Source organism: Rhodofomes roseus, assembly GCF_022264815.1.
Source record: "Rhodofomes roseus strain CIRM-BRFM 1785 chromosome Unknown C8Q71scaffold_24, whole genome shotgun sequence".
NCBI classification, from domain to species: Eukaryota; Fungi; Basidiomycota; class Agaricomycetes; order Polyporales; family Fomitopsidaceae; genus Rhodofomes; species Rhodofomes roseus.
Genome location: NW_025952980.1, coordinates 519,382 through 535,186, shown reverse-complemented (window position 1 = coordinate 535,186; position 15,805 = coordinate 519,382). Strand labels below are relative to the sequence as shown.

General features: G+C 55.8%; 5 protein-coding genes across 5 annotated transcripts; 1 reads left to right on the top strand and 4 right to left on the bottom strand.

The window, feature by feature from the left end:
* Nucleotides 1-1,351: 1,351 nt before the first annotated feature.
* On the top strand, nucleotides 1,352-2,610 carry C8Q71DRAFT_288021 (uncharacterized protein). Its single transcript, XM_047917560.1, has 3 exons — nucleotides 1,352-1,942; nucleotides 2,004-2,379; nucleotides 2,435-2,610. The coding sequence occupies exons 1-3, from the start codon at nucleotides 1,624-1,626 to the stop codon at nucleotides 2,562-2,564; spliced, it is 825 nt and encodes a 274-aa protein (XP_047774959.1). The 5' UTR covers nucleotides 1,352-1,623; the 3' UTR covers nucleotides 2,565-2,610.
* A 523-nt stretch (nucleotides 2,611-3,133) lies between these two features.
* C8Q71DRAFT_726703 (uncharacterized protein) lies at nucleotides 3,134-4,099 on the bottom strand (the record flags this gene model as incomplete). The annotated part of the gene is made up of 3 exons (XM_047921792.1): nucleotides 3,134-3,481; nucleotides 3,507-3,641; nucleotides 3,857-4,099. The coding sequence occupies 3 exons, from the start codon at nucleotides 4,097-4,099 to the stop codon at nucleotides 3,134-3,136; spliced, it is 726 nt and encodes a 241-aa protein (XP_047774958.1).
* Nucleotides 4,100-4,458: 359 nt separating this feature from the next.
* On the bottom strand, nucleotides 4,459-6,860 carry C8Q71DRAFT_287868 (uncharacterized protein). Its single transcript, XM_047917557.1, has 6 exons — nucleotides 6,609-6,860; nucleotides 6,451-6,555; nucleotides 6,320-6,396; nucleotides 5,136-6,253; nucleotides 4,652-5,071; nucleotides 4,459-4,580 (listed from the first exon to the last, which is right to left on the bottom strand). The coding sequence occupies exons 2-6, from the start codon at nucleotides 6,457-6,459 to the stop codon at nucleotides 4,543-4,545; spliced, it is 1,662 nt and encodes a 553-aa protein (XP_047774957.1). The 5' UTR covers nucleotides 6,460-6,555; nucleotides 6,609-6,860; the 3' UTR covers nucleotides 4,459-4,542.
* On the bottom strand, nucleotides 6,802-7,304 carry C8Q71DRAFT_287914 (uncharacterized protein). The gene has a single exon (XM_047917558.1). The coding sequence runs from the start codon at nucleotides 7,173-7,175 to the stop codon at nucleotides 6,849-6,851; it is 327 nt and encodes a 108-aa protein (XP_047774956.1). The 5' UTR covers nucleotides 7,176-7,304; the 3' UTR covers nucleotides 6,802-6,848.
* A 5,304-nt stretch (nucleotides 7,305-12,608) lies between these two features.
* Nucleotides 12,609-13,802, bottom strand: C8Q71DRAFT_780810 (uncharacterized protein). Its single transcript, XM_047924857.1, has 2 exons — nucleotides 13,282-13,802; nucleotides 12,609-13,217 (listed from the first exon to the last, which is right to left on the bottom strand). Exons 1-2 carry the CDS (start codon nucleotides 13,781-13,783, stop codon nucleotides 12,721-12,723), a joined length of 999 nt encoding a protein of 332 aa, XP_047774955.1. The 5' UTR covers nucleotides 13,784-13,802; the 3' UTR covers nucleotides 12,609-12,720.
* Between the last annotated feature and the right edge of the window lie 2,003 nt (nucleotides 13,803-15,805).

Genomic DNA, 15,805 nt, shown 5'->3' with positions numbered 1-15,805 from the left:
CCTTCGTCCATTTACCCAGGATACGCGAGACGATACATGGATGCGCATACATCCGGTGACACCCTCCGCCGCTCTCCCGCAGATCCCAGATGTCCCTCATTGTCGGTTGGCTCCAAGTGCTCCCGTGGCGAACTCACAGACCTTTGCCCTCTGACTGGAGCGAAGCAACGTTACGACTTCTCTCATCCACCCAAGGTCTACGCTGTTTCCGCAATCCACTCTCCTCCACCGAGCCCGCCACATAGCGCGCTTGGGTACCACAGCGCGCTCTGTGATGTCGTGCCGTGCAGCTCCAGTCCAATCGTAGTGATCCAACGCATCTTGCACGGAGGCCGGTCACTGACCCGGCAGCTCCTTTCACGAACACCACGTCTGGTGATACTGCCTGGAGCTCACGTCTGCGGGAGCAACTCTGCAACTCGCGGCGCCAGTGTTCTCGTCCGAAGCGATGTCCGATATCGAGTACTGTCCCCATTATCGTTATTTGACGCGCATTCGTTTTGCTTGACATTCGCGTTTTTGAAGGAACAACGCTACACGCATAACTCACCACGACCACTGGTATATGCATGACAGGAGGAGGAGCGAATCGAGAAGAGGCTCGGGGCGCAGTACGTCATACTGAATTGGGCGTGCGTACCGGTTGCGTTCGGTCATCGAGCGGTCGTTGACGAGTGCATCCATTGCGGATGGGAACATTTGTCATCCACCGCGTCATCGATCGCACTGTTTGGTCGCGAGATCGCTGGGAAAGCATTCCTTATTGATGTCGCTGCTGAGGCTATCCATACCGGGCCTACACTATCTCCAGTACTGAGGGGGGGCCGCTCAGTGGGTCGGATTATGTCATGTGAGTAGTTGATACACGTACCGCGACGCCCTACTGAGGCCCGGCCTTCCGATTATCTCCCGCACGCCGTTTGTTACAGTTCCGTGGAAGTCCCATTGTATGTGGAGAAGATTGCGGTGACGAGGATGTAATGCTGACTGGACGAGCTGAGCCACCCACGATTTCCGAATGTCGACCCGCGCGAGGATATCCGAGGGCTAAAGCGTTGCACGCGCACAGCTCTGGAGAACAACCCGACGCAAGCAATTCTGTCCTTCATGCATCTTGTGCCCGGTGCGTTCTGTCAATTGTACGCGCTGCGCAGGTGATCACCCTGACTGTACGCTTCAGCCTCTGAAACCATCGTATCACTGCACAACCCTGTCGACACGTCCCCGACGCTGCCTACGCTCATTAGGCAGCGGAGGGCAGTGTATGAATCAGCTTCAAGCAGCTTGCATGACTACGGCACGCAGAGCTGGATGTACTGTATGGGGTCTCCGTCAGCAATGCACGGTACGTTTGCTTCATCATCTACCTGTAGACTAGACTCAGTCGCCCGTGGTTGTTCGGAATTACCCCCTCACCTGGACTTACTGCCGGACATCCTTACTTAGCCTACCTGGGGGAGAAACGGAGGCTGAAGAAGCTTTGTCAGCCAACTTCATCATGCGTAGAGAGCGTACCATCCCTAGGAGGCCTTGCTCTCAGACGTATAAAGAGGAGATCCAGAGCTCATCGCTGTTCACAAGTCCTCGTCACACAACCCCAACACGCTTCACTCAGTTGACACCATGTCCGATGAGCCACAATCCGTCACTGCTGAGGTATTTTATTTCACGCCCCCAGAGGACGGCTCGAAGCCGTACACCGACCTCAATGCGGACCCCCGCAACAACTGGAACCCCGAGCCGCACTCTGTCGAGGTCGAGAACCTCCGCAGCAAGGAAGGCTCGGTGACGCTCGACACAGCGGGCTTCCAGTGCGGCCGCGGAGCCGCCGCACACAAGACATTCACGAGCGACGCTGAGATCAAGGCGGAGTATTACCCCGAGAGCATCGAGCTCATGAAGAAGATCACCGGTGCGAGCCGTGCCGTTGTCTTCGATCACAGTAAGTCATGCACTGGCATGTCTGGTTCGCATGGACGTACACTGACTTGCCTTCCGTCCAGGGATCCGGCGCCGCCGCCCAGGCGAGACTGGGCCCACTACGCCGGAAGCGTTAGCCTGTCCCGCAGGTGCACGTCGACCAGACGAAGGCCTCCGCCATGGCGCGCGTGCACCGACACCTCCCGCCGGCGGAGGCCCCCGCGTTCCTCCAGCGCCGGTTACAGATCATCAACCTCTGGCGGCCCATCTCCACCCGGCGTACGACTGGCTGCTCGCGCTATGCGACTACCAGAGCGTGGACCGCAAGACGGACCTTGTGCCCACGGACCTGATCACCGTGGACAGGAAGGGCGAGACGGACAGTGTGAGGTTCAACCCGAGCCACCAGTGGAAGTATCTGCGGGGCCTGACGCCGGAGGAGTTCATCTTGATCAAATGGTGAGTATAGCTGGTGACATGTGCCTGCACTAGGTTGGCTGATGGCATTGTATAGCTTTGACTCGAAGACGGAGGACAATACCGCGACCATGACACCCCACACTGCGTTTCATGATCCGAGCACGCCCAAGGACGCCCTGCCCAGGAAGTCGATCGAGCTCCGTATGCTCGTGTTCTATGACTAGCCTGGTTGGTTGGGCATATGAAGGCTCTGTTGTATTAATACATGTATGATGCTAGATGGTGACCACTTCACCCGACATCAAGCTCAGTGGACTAGGTTATTGAAAGGGACGCCTTCGGCATACGAGTACGCGCAGGTACACCTTCACAGACGGAAGGTTGTAAACTCGTATTACGGTCCCAGTTGCGCTGAGTGGGGCGGAGCGACGTGTATGTATCCAAACGACCGTTGTCACACATACTTATGACCGAAGTTTTGCCGCGCCTACTACGCGCGCGTGCGGCGTGCGCGGTTCGTACGCGGTACTGCGCCCCGAGCCTCCTCTAGCTCGTCCGCGTCTGAGCCACGTCGGGTCTAACGCTACCTTCTACAGTTGCTGCTCTTGACTGTCCGCGGTCGTCTGCGTATGAACGTCGACTTCAGCGTCCGTACCACTGGGATTCCTTTCATGCATACGGCCGTGGTGAGTCGTGCGTGTACTGTTGTTTCTTCCTAATGCTGCTCTCCTCACCGAACCCTCTTGTCACACCTGCCAGACAGTCTGGAGCTGTGATGCTGCGCGCGGCTGCTTTACGGGCGTGAGTCGGAAACGTACCGCTTCACCATCCATCCGGAATATCGCTCGGCGTTGGCGTCGGCGCGAGGGAGTGACAGTACGCCTTTGGAGAATCCTTCGTAACGTCTTGCCGCGGTGGACCAATCTGTGGTGTTTTTGCTTCGGTTGCTGTGATGGACAGGCGTCATTCGTTTCCGGGCGGGATTCCTCTTCATCCCGAATGCCGAAGGACCGACCGTTGCGCGCTGGGCTTTGAACGCATCAGATGGCGGCGCCGCAGCGGGCTCAGTTGAGCGGGAGTCGATGTGCGTACTCAAAGGGTCCGGCTTGCTGCTGCTCAAGGCGATGAAGTTGGGGCGAGCCTGGAGGAACGACGAACATATGCACGAGGTAGTCGTACGCAAGGAACGGAGCAGTGCGTGTATCGGCGGTGCCCTCGAGTTCGCGACTACCGGAAGCTCGGGCTTGGATCCCCCCAGACTGGTCGGTCCCGTCCGCGTCAGTCTTGGTCCTTTCCGCGAGCTACAGTAGGCCCATGGGTTTTCTCGCATGCTGAAGCACACGACCCCCCGCTCGGCGATCTTCCATGGTACTGAGAGTTATTTTGATCGTATTCTTCCAGGTCTTCGTCACTACTCGGGCAATCGCCCAGATGTGAGCAGTCATCCCGGGGCTGACCGCGATTGCGGAGCCACGCACGTAGCGCATTCCTGGTGTCCCGCGAGCGAGTGGCGTACTGTGCGTGTCTCCGTCGCCACCCACAATACAGCGAAGCTTGGGGACTCATTGGGGTCGCCGGCGACGCGGAGATGGTGCGAAGCAGAGAGCCTGAGGAGATCCCATAACAGACGTCCAAGTCGCTGTAGGCACGCTCTGCTGCACAACTCGTGCTTGGTGTTCCGTTGTGAGTGTATCACCTCATGGGGATGTCGAGTGGACGTCGGACTCTCGAGTGCTCGAATCCGCTGCGTCGCAGTCATCTTTCTTCCGCGACCATACCTGAAACGTCGCTGACTTAGGAGCTGGTGGTCTTCAGAAAGAAATACCAAATGCACGACGGTCGTCGTGGCTGCGGCACGAATGGCCCTGGCAGGCAACAAATAGACGGGATCGTGCTCGCGATAGCCGTACCCGTTATTTGTTTTGCGACGCATCACCCGAGTCAATTGTCAGGCTCGATGAATAGGTGTTCTCTCGCGGAAAATATACATCCAGTCCTATGTCGTCCTCTCTATCCCGCCTCGCTGTCCTTCTGACGTCTCTGCGTCCTCGTGCATATACCTCCATCCCTGCGCTTCCGTTTCATCCAACGACGTGTGTTCTTCATCCGACAACGGGGTTCCTCATCCGACAGCAGGGGTTCCCCGTCCGACGACATGCCTTCCTCATCCGACGAGGTGTGCTCCTCACCCAACGACGTGGGTTACTCAGCCACCGTTCTTTCAGCTATATCTACTCCTCCTACTCCAACTGATTAGCATGCAGTTTGATCTACAGTGGCGTCGTTACCAAGGACGGAGTGAGCTACTCACCGGAGAATTTCCAACTAAGCCCATAGTCCACGTACAGTACGGTTCCGCGATCTGTCCACGGCTTAAAGAGGTTGACCATGTCGGATTTAACGTCGCTCCGTGAATCCGTCATGTGCATCCTAATAGACCAGTTGCTCACCCGGGTTAAGATACTCCGGGATAGAACGGCGCAGAAAGCGGATGTAAAGTCCCGTGTGTCAATTGTCGTCAGCAAAACCTCCGAGTCATGTCGACTTCGAGATGCCGTGGGACGCAACAGCACGATATCGATCATGAGCCGCTCCAGCCTTGGACATGTAATGTTGGACAACACATCCAAAAGAGACCTTTGAAGTGTATGTCGTGATGGAGCGAGGCCAAAATAGATGGACAGCGATGTGAGGAATGTATTGGCCGCGGTGCACGGCACAGCACCCAGGTCTACCGATCGTCGAGTGAGCAAACCCATTGCAGGACCGGCTAGCCGTAGAAAATCAGACATTACCGTTTCCCTCTCGGTTCCACCATTCAAAGCGGTTAAGGTGGGATCCGTATTGTCGCAGTGAACGTGCAACGCTTCGCATATCATCTGCAGATGGGCGGTCGACCAATCCGATATTCAGTTCCCTCGGCAAGATGCTGAGATGCGCGTGCGGTAGCGGCCGGTGGCTAAATGAACCCCCCCTTCCCGGGAGCTTGACTGGCCTGGACAGTTGCAGGATCTGCGATGCGCACCCCGCTGGCATGTCGTGAAAGCGTAGTTCTTTGATAGACAGGGAGAGAGGATGTGGATGCGTAGGGTTGGTTCCAGTGCCAAATTGAAGTTCCAGCCCTGGATCAGAGTTGAACGTGTTCCTGAATTCAAGAACCACGACTTTGGAACAATAAAGTAGGAAGTGCTGTAGGTGCAGGATTGAGGGGAAGTACCGTAGGTCCAAGTCGAGACAGGTAGCTTGTGGGTATTCGAGACACAGATTGAGCAGACTCTGCGAACTGACAGGCCAGAAACCGTCCGTCCGGAGCCGAATTTCAAGTTGTGGACAAGTGATCACGGACGACGTCGGCAGAGATGGCGTCCGCAGAGCATTAAATGTTATGTCCCACAGTGTGATTGTGCTGAGACGTCGCAGTGAGTTGATGATTGTTCGAACTACCGACGTGTTGCGAAAGCGGCACTTTCTGAGCGTCAGCGAACGGAGGTCAGTGTAGTGGGAGAGATGCTGGAAGAAGCGGGGATGTGGTTGGGTGGATGTCCAGTCGACGGCCTCCAACTCTAGCTCCCTTAGCCAGTAAACAAAGTAGTCAGGAAGCTGGTGTGTCCAGGAGTGCCCGAATTGATCCATAGGGTCGTCCTCAATCACAAGACTTGTGAAGTCTCGGTATCGAGAATGAAAATAAGGTCTGTTCTTCTGTGAGGCGAGGAGACGTGCAAACTTGTTGAAGGCACTCCGGTGTCTAAACCTAAGTGGGTAAAGGAAGGCAACTTGCGGAGGGAAGTGCCGGAGTGGAGCGGGACTCCAAGCACGACAGAGAAGACGGCATGTAGCAAGTGCGGGCAGGTCAGCCCAGAGGAACCCGACAATCAGCTCGATGAGCTCGGGTGGAAGGCGCGAACATATGCCTCTAGTATGCACCGCAAAGAATCAGTATATACACTCTGCATACAACAACTATGATTGAAGGACTTACGTCGTGTGTGTGGGACTCGGAGGCCTAGAGCCAGGAGTATGGAAGGACCTTTGTTCCCGAGTCCGGTGTTGTACGGTCTAGCGATAGAATCGACGTCAGCATGCAAGGTTACCGTGCGCAGACAGACAAACCTCGCGCATGCTCGGTATGCCTACAAGTAAAGGCGCTGTTGTCGCAGGTGGTAGGCTCTTGGATACACCGCTCTGGTCGCTGTTGGCGCGACCTTTCAGATCAAGCTGCTCCGATGCATTGAAACTTCGCGACCGTCACGGAAAATGGGAGATCTCACCTTCGGTGGTCCTTGTCTCTTGCTCTGCAATGGCGTGCAGTGCCAGGAGCGGGTCGAGTGAGAATATTCCAGACAGTATACTCCGTCGGGTGGTGGGACAGACGAAGAGGGCCCAAGGCCCTCAAGCCGGGCAGTACACGCACTAACTACAGATACTCTACGACGGAAGGCGTGCCGCGGCGTCTAGATCCACGTGCAGTACATGCGTATCAGCTCACCGAGCCCCATATAGCTGTCCGCTCAGGCTCGCCCAGTAGCTACGGAGTGGCGCTGCTCACCAGTAAGTATTGAGTTCGCGCTTCGTTCCGGAGAAGTCATGGGTACACATATAGCCCAGAAGCACCGATATCTGCAGGTCGTGTATGTGACACGTACTGCTATGATGCCTGTGCTGCTAATCGATGCCTTTGCAAGGAGTTTGGTGGCAATGAATCCACAAGGTGTTAAGCGGTTCGCCAGTCGTGACATGGCAGGCGTATCTGGTCGACGTACCTGTGCATGCAGCGCCGTGGACAGCGTGAGGAGCAAAGACGGCGCGCAAGAAAAACGACACTCATTGGGCCGCATCCTATACAGATGAGTCTAGCGCATGCCTAGACTTAATTGGAAGAGCTTCATGTCACGAAAGTGCGCGCGCATGGTTAGGTTCCTTGCCCGGATCTCGAGCTTCGTAGCCATCACAACTTTCATTCGAACCCAAGCACACGAAATAGGTGTGCATCTTGTTCCTTCGTGATGAGCACACTGTTATGCCAGCCCATAATCTCTCTCAAGAGAATGTCGATTGGATACCGCACCTGCTCGTCCTTCCCGCACCAGTCACAGTCAGCACCGCCGTGTCGCCCACGATGAACAAGCCCATTGTCGTGCAGCGACTTGACTGCCCGCCGGAACGACGCAGCGTGGACAGGGTTTGTAAGCATGCTCGACGCAGTCCATCAAGATGACACACATCCCGACGCTATCTTCCCTCGCGCAGTGGCGCAGCATTGGTGCGTGCGAGGTCGGGTTACGACGCGAATGAGAGCCCGATGATGGGAGGTGGCCGTATGTGGAGTGCGGGTGCAGGGGCTCGGGCTGGCTGCCCATAAGGCAAGCACGCGCAGGCTGGGTCCGAACCGGAGGCTCTGTTTCCATCGGCGTCTTGTAGTACTCGACGAGGTCCGCGAGACATACTTTCAGTCCTTGGCAGCGTGTCTCGATGCGAGAGACACACCCGTCTAGCAGCGAAGGGTCGTGGGCCGCATGAGGAACGAGGGAGATGTAACCCGTGAGAGGTACCGCGATGAACTGATCAGCGAACACAGTGCCGATGACTATGATATACGGGCATCGCCACGAGAAACGCGGGACAACATAGTCGCTCTCGTACGGGCCAAGCCTGTAAGAGACATCAGCATTCGGGACGTATAACACCACAATGCAAGTTCCATACCTCGACGGACGAGTAGACAGCGAGGTAGGCGCACTCTGCCTCCGCGACCGCCCTCCCCAATCTCGTTCCTCACCACAGTCATGGTGGCGAACGTGGCGAAGCCGTTGGGAGTGCTCGCCGAGTGCACGACGCAGAGACCCGGAGGCATACGAAATAGACGCCTCCCGCAAGATCTATGCACCGTGTCGCACATCACGGTGAGGACCTGCACTCGATTAGGTCCAGTGTAATGGCCTCGCTGATGAATTCCCGTGCCCACTCGTGGCCCTCACGAGTTTCCGGGGGATGTTCCAACATGCGAAGGAGCTCAGCGAAGACGGGGTGGTGATCGGCGTGGGCGCGAGGGAGGGAGGGCGGTCGGTGTACGTGGGGTTCGGACGGGCTTGCGTCTGAATCGCGCACCGCTGCTCGATGATACCGCCGGCCGACGGGGTTCGCCGTTGCCGGGCAGCCATAGCAATGGTTTTCGCGACCTATGGGGCGTATGAGCATGGTAGTGTCACGTTCGAGGAGCACCGCGGACTGACGGATTTGTGAGCGGACTCGTTTACTTTGTGCCGTGTGCATGCAAAGCGTCGCGCCAGGGGCACAATGACTGTACTGTCAGGATGCTATGAGTGAGCGCGGCGATATGAAGAAGTTTTGAACACACGGAGGATGGTGAGTACTTCACTGATATCAAGCTGTCCAAGGAGCGGTCAGACTTGAGCAGCTTTGCTCGCTGCACAACTGCCACATCGTATTCCTCCAGTCCTTTCCCTTTGCACCCGGTGCCCCGCATCTTCTACCCCGCTTCCAGGGCGAATGCCAAAGGAGCGCGGTATGTCGTAGAATCCATCCTTGACAGCTTTCTTCAAGCCGGCAACTCGGGCCTGCGCAAAGGGGGGCTGATACTAGAGTGGCCGTATGTACCCATGTACGTCACGGCTTGGGAGTGGCAGGGACGCAGCATAGAACAGGAGTGTCGAGTTTCAGGAATAATGAAGTCGTTCGCGCCAGGTCGGGCGGGACGAGCTGGCGAAGGCGTCGACCTTGAGCTCGAGAGGCGCGCGGCGGGCGCACGTGACAATGTCCGAGCTTTCCCCGAGTGCGCTTACCCGTCAACGCGACCATTTGCTGTCAGTGTTAGTCTCGATTCAGACGTTATAGCAGTGTCACGTGTGCCTGTCAGCGGAGATCGAAAAACCCATACCACAGCCACTGCTATAACGTCTGGTCATTTTCGTAGAGAGGGGTGGGGGTCACTCGGCCCCGTGACGAAACGCGCCGCGAGAGAGGCGGCGGCGGGGGGCGCAGCGCAACGTTACTCGTCTCTGTCGCGCCGACGGTCGAAGTACATACCGTGACTTGCTCTACTGTGCTCGCTAACCTCAGCAATGCTACCAAATTACTACCGCGGCTCTGACGCTACACCAGCCGCTGGTCTCACAAACTCAATGTCAGGGCAACTCTCGCTGTTAACGGGATACTGAACATCACACACGCCCATGCTCACGCATCTCGTCGCTCTGACTCCGCGAAGGCCGACGAGAATGGCATGACTCCGTACGACTGGACCGCAGGTCAACGTTACGGAGGCGATCAATTTTGGGCTCGACTGCATCGTAATTGCGGGAACTGGCGCCGGGAAGATGATGCCTCTCGCAATGCTACTGGCACTGTTGGGGGCCTAGACAAAGCACGAAATAATGCTTGTTTTATCACCGCTTCACGAGCTCGACCTCGATCAGGTAAGCACACTGTGAAGTTTAAACCATGATAATAACCCCTCCACGCTCACAATCATCTCAAAATCGTCTACGGCGCCCGCTAGTCACGTCGGGCAGGGCAGCCTCAAATCTCGACACGGGCTTCCTGGACGTTTCTGTTGACGTTGTATGTGGACATGTGCTTTCCGTTGCAGGGCTCGTACGGAGGTCTTCGCGCGGCGAGGTTGCAGAAGGGCGTCGAGCAGCGCGAACTGTGGAGCACATGGACCCTGTGGGTTATCTTGATGGGCTGTATCAGGGTCTACTGCGTTTGCAGGGTACAGAAGAACTCACCCTACGTTTGGACTTACATTGTATCACGTCCCCTACATTCCGGACCTAACATGGTCCATGCTGCCGGCGGGAGGAGATTGCAGAGCTCGAGGTGATAGTATAGCGCGGATGTATACAGCAGATACACCTCATCTGTGAGTGCGCAACGCGTCGTGCACCGCGACGTATGTGCCTCTCTTGCGGCGCGTTTCGTCACGGGGCCGAGTGACCCCCACCCCTCTCTACGAAAATGACCAGACGTTCTGGAGGTGTGTGTGGTATGGGTTTTTCGATCTCCGCTGACGTACGCACGTGACACCTCCAGGACGTCTGGATCGAGACTAGTCAGTGTATGTTCCCGACACCTACTAGACATCTACGTACGGGGTTTTCGTCTCGCTCTCTCTGCAGCCAGAATGCGCCGTCCGTCCATGGCACACTGCTCATTGTTGACCTTATCAGATACCACCGGTATATATTGGCTTACCCCGGACGTCGCGTCAAACTGGTGGTACCTGTGGAGTGCATTCCTCTGAGACGTCGCGGCGTAGAAATACTGCATGATATGTATGGTTCTCTCTTTTTTTTTTTGCAACGTCTACTCAAAATATTCCTAGATGCCCAGCTGCACGCATATAGTCTCTTGTTGGTCGGCCGTCGGACTCACAAATCGGCCCTACTTACCGTTTCATTGCAACTAGCCCGCTCACTGTCAACGAACTCCAGGTGAGTGATCAGTGTCTGTCTGTAGAGTGTCTGACGAAGGGATGAATCATCGCGACCAGCCATGCGTGCCACTGATGCCCACCCCGCGCCCAGCTTCGTCGAGCTCACCCGCGCCCAGCTTCCTCACCCGCGCCCAGCCGCTCAACCACCCAGTCTGAGCTCCACGAGCCTGCCCTGCTGTGATTTACTGCATGTTTTGCTCATCACTCGCGGTGTCTGGGCGAGCGTGTCCAACTCGCGCGATTCTTCATCGTCTGCCGCATAGCATACCGCCCGCGCGCATCTCGATCGGGACGCGTAAGCAACGCTGCGGCCCTGCATGCCTCTGGATGCGCACTCGTGCCGAAGCCCCACGAGCTGTTTCCCAGAAGCACGCTAGGTGCGCTCCGGGTGGTCCTCGCGGTCACGTACTCCCCGACCCTGAAGCCCCTCGACTAGGCGCCGATGCCTTACCCAGCGGTCTTCAGTTACCTCGTCTACTTCGCAGTCGACCTTCGCCTATCCTTCTCCAGGCGCCGCTTTTGTAGCGCGGGACTCATCTGCCTCGTCAAGACCGCCCTACTTGAGCTGAAGCGACTGTATCGCCGTGCTCCGGTCCGCGTAGGAGCTTGGGTGTATGGCTCATGGACTCCACTATCACTGGCAAAGGTCGTCTCTCAAAGCACTTCCCTTCCTCCACTATGGCTTTATCGACGTCCAGGTCTATACGCCAACATGGACGCGCTGCTGCTGGACACGGCAATGACGCCGTTCGTCTCAATATTTGCTCCTCCCTGCATGCATCCTCAACCTCCGACGTGACTGTACCCAGCCATCCCGCGGAGAGAACCTTCACATGGCCGAGCTCCCTCTCGCCGCTCAATGGACACTGTCGAGGCGCTCTCTGCGGCATCTCTGTCCGGATGCCTTTCTGGCGTGTCCCGCACCCTCTGGCGGCATGGACATCGCTGCCCTCTGTCCACGCCATGCAACGTAGCCCCATTGACCGCAAGTCGCGCCCGATAATCAACGACTTACCGCCAGACGTCCTCCTGCTCATCTTCAGCAGGATCTTCCTCACTGTCCGCAGCCTAGATGGTTCGACTGATCGATTGGATGGACTGAGGGACGGCTGCACCTGTTTCCGGCAGAGGTCGTGGTGAGTGATGCGTACTGTCGTTCCTTTCACATGCTATTCCGCTCGCAGAGCCCTCTTGTCAGTCGTCAGACAATCTGTAGCCTGTGGTGCGAACCAGGCACATCCTGCACTGTCGTGTTCACTACGTGTACACCCAGTTCGGGGTTATCTAGACTAATATGCAGCACACGTTTGCTTTGTCATGAAACACACCGCTCCACCGTCCATCGAGACCGGAACATCGCTCGGCGTTGGTAGCGGCGCGAGGGAGTGACACTACGCTTGTGGGCCATCCTTCGTGACGTCGCCGAGGGCCTGCATCACGATTCCGCCCGAACTGCGCTGGCTTGTCCTTCGCTACTAGGCAATCCAGCCTTGTTAGTCATCAGTCGCGCCTAACGATTTTAGGCTCGAAAATGAAGAATACGCAATGGTCATCGCAGCTACGGTGCAAATGGTCCAGACTTTCAACAGGTATACGGGCTTGCGCTCGTGATAGCCGTGCCCGTTATTCGTTCTGCGACGCATCACACGAGTGGATTGTTTGGGTCGATAAATATGAGGAAGACGTACATCCAGTCCTGCGTGGTCGTCTCTGTCTCGCCTAGCTGTCATTCCGGTGTATCTGCGTCCTCGTGCATATATCTCCCTCCCTACGTTTCCGATTCATCCGACGACGCGTGTTCTTCATCCGACAACGTGTGTTCTTCATCCGACGGCCTGTGTTCTTCATCCGGCATCGCGGGTTCCTCATCTGCATCCAATGGTGCGCGCTCTTCATCGGACAACCTCAATGCCCCCACGTTCTACGCCCTACTCCGTGTGATTAGCATGTAGAACGAATTGAAGTGGCATCGTTACAAATAACTGAGTGATCCGCTCACTATAGATTTTTAAACTAAGCTCGTAGAAATCGATCTGTACAAATCCGCGATCTAACCACGGCGTAAAGAGGTTGACCATGTCGGATTGGATCCCATCGGAGAGCGGGGCGTTGTTTCCCCGCACCTCGATCTGAATAGACAGATCTGTCGCCTGGGTGAAGACACTCCGGGACAGAACATCGCGGAAAGCGCGTGTAAGGTCCTGTGCATCGACTGTCGTGAACGAATCCTCACTTCGGCTTCGAAACGCTGTTGGATGCAACAGCGTGACATCGATTCTGAGCCACCGCAGCTGTGGACTTGCAACGTTGGATAATACTTCCAAAAGAAACCCTTGAAGTATATGTCGTGATGGTGTGAGGCCCAGAATGACGTCGAGCGTTAGAAGGGATGTATTGGCCGTGGTGCACGGCACAGCATCCAGGTCTACCAATCGTCAAGTGAGTAAACCCATTGCAGGACCGGCCAGCCAAAAACAAACAGACGTTACCGTTTCCCTTCTCGTTATACCATTCGAAACGTTTGAGGTGGGATCCACATTGTTTGAGTGAACTCGCAACGCTCCGCAGATGATCTGCAGATGGTCGATCGACCAACGAAATCTCCAAGTGTGTGGGGACCTTGAATGGCATGCCAACCCCGACCAGGCGCAGGATCTGCGATGCACAATCTGCCGACATGTGTGCAAAGCATAGGAATGCAACAGACAGGGAGTGATGTGAATGTGTACGGTGGGTCCCGGCGTCGAAGTGAAGTTCCAGCCCTGGATCAGAGCTCAACGTGTGCTCCAATCTCAGCGAGGAGAGTTTGCAAAAGTAAAGTAGGAAGTGGTGCAGGTGCAGAACTGAGGAAAAGTACCGCAGGTCCATGTCAAGATAGGTGAGATTTGGGTGACCGAGACACAGATTGAGCAGACTTTGCGAATTGACATGCCCGACACCGCCCGTCAAACCCTCGAGCCAAATTGATCCAAGTTGGCAACGTGCGGTCATGGACAACGTCTGCAGAGATGATGTCGGCAAAGCATCGAATGTTACGTTCCGCAGCCTCATTTTTGTGAGACGTCGCAGCGTATTGATGGTTGTTCGAAGTATCGATGCGTTGCCAAAGTGGCAATCAGTGAGATACAGAGACGAGAGTTCAGTGCAGTAGGAGAGACGCTGGAAGAAGCGGGGGTGTGGTCGGGTAATTCTCCAGTCCAAGGCCTCCAGCGCGAGCGCCGATAGCCTGCGAAGAACATAATCAGGAAGCTGCAGAGTCCACAAGTGCCCGAATCGATCCGTAGGGTCGTCGGCAATCCGAAGATTCTTGTACGTTTGGGATCGAAAATATGGCCTGTTCTTCTTTGAGACGACGAGACGTGCAAACGTGTTGAGGGCACTCCGCTGACGAAACTGGAACTCCCAGTCTTTCAGAGGGAAGTACCGGAGTGCAGCGCGACTCCAAGCACGACAGACAAGGCAGCACGCAGCAAGTGCGGGGAGGTCATCCCAAAGGAAAGCGATAACGAGCTCATGAAGCTCGAACGGTAGTAGGCGCACATATGTGTCGCTATACATCCGCATATCATCAGTATATGCACTCTGCATCAATGTCTTATGGCTGAAGCAGAAGGAGGACTTACATCGTGTATGTGGGAGACATGTCCTCATTAGTGTCCAAGGGCATTTGCTGTGTGTGTTCACACGCCCGGCTTTGTACTACGGTCTAGCGGTGGAAACAACCTCGGCATGCGACGTTACCATGTACAGATACAGACAAACCTCGCGCATGCTCGGTATGACTACAAGTGAAGGCGCTGTCGTCGCAGGTGGCAGGCTCTTGGCTACACTGCTCTGGTCACTGTTGGCGTGAATCAGATGAAGCTGCTCCGAGACATTGACAGTTCGCGGCCGTCACGGCGAGTGGATTGAGGTCTCACCTTCGTTGGTCCTTGTCTCTTGCTCTGCAGCAGCGTGCAGCACCAAGAGCTAGTCGAGTGAGACTATCCCAGACAGTATCCATTGCCAGGTAGTGCGCAAGAAAGACGAAGAGAGTTACAGGCCTCGAGCCGGGCGCTACCATGAGTACGCGTATAGCGCAAAAACACCGATGTGAAGCCATACGCGATATGTGTTTCGCTTACACATGCGATTCCTGCGGGACTCCTAGATACTCCATGGGGTTTGGTAGATATTGTTGACGGCTACGAACCTTGCTGTCGGCGAGGGAACTCGTCATGCATGCGGATTCCGTAAGGCATCAGGCCTCATCACTCGTATGTCCAGATGCCAAGGGTGTGTGCCGGCGTTACGTATCGTGTCGCTGCAACGGCGCCGTACGGGAGGAGGAGGGGCGGATCCATTTACGTGGAGGAGGCGACGGCGGCGCATGTACTAGTACCGTGTGAGTCGATGGTCGTACACATGAACGCGTTGAACTTATCTACACCGTGATGTACATTCGTCTTCTAAGGTGACTGCTTGCAATGTACATGCTTACATGTGCACCACACCCTTCTGTAAACGAAATCTCGTTCGTTGGCAAATCCGAGGACGCTGCGACCTCGAGTGATCAGTGCAAACAGCCTACCTGCATTGTTGTTGTTGTTGTTGTTGATTCCATTTAGTGTCGCTGAGGGCAACGCCCTATGTAGACATAAAACATGATCGTCTATCCACCTGCAATCCTCGTGGCCGCTGGGAGCAATGGATGAGCTTCCGTGTGGTATATGGGGCTATTGGCGCGCCTACCAACAACGCACCAATCCAACACTCAGATATGGAGCGTCCTGCGGTATCGTAGTACTTGTTCGTTTCCTACGAAGATCATTTAAGGACGTGAACCTACTCCAAAGCTCACACGCAGTCACCGAATTCAAGTCCGGCCATGCGTCCCAGTTATATTGCGGCAAGAGAGTAAGATTCTTTCTACACACAGATCTGCACCGCAATGACGGCATTCTTGTATCAGAACGACTTTGACTACCGCATTTCTCCGCAAGCATACCGCACATTCAGTTGCAACGCGTCGGG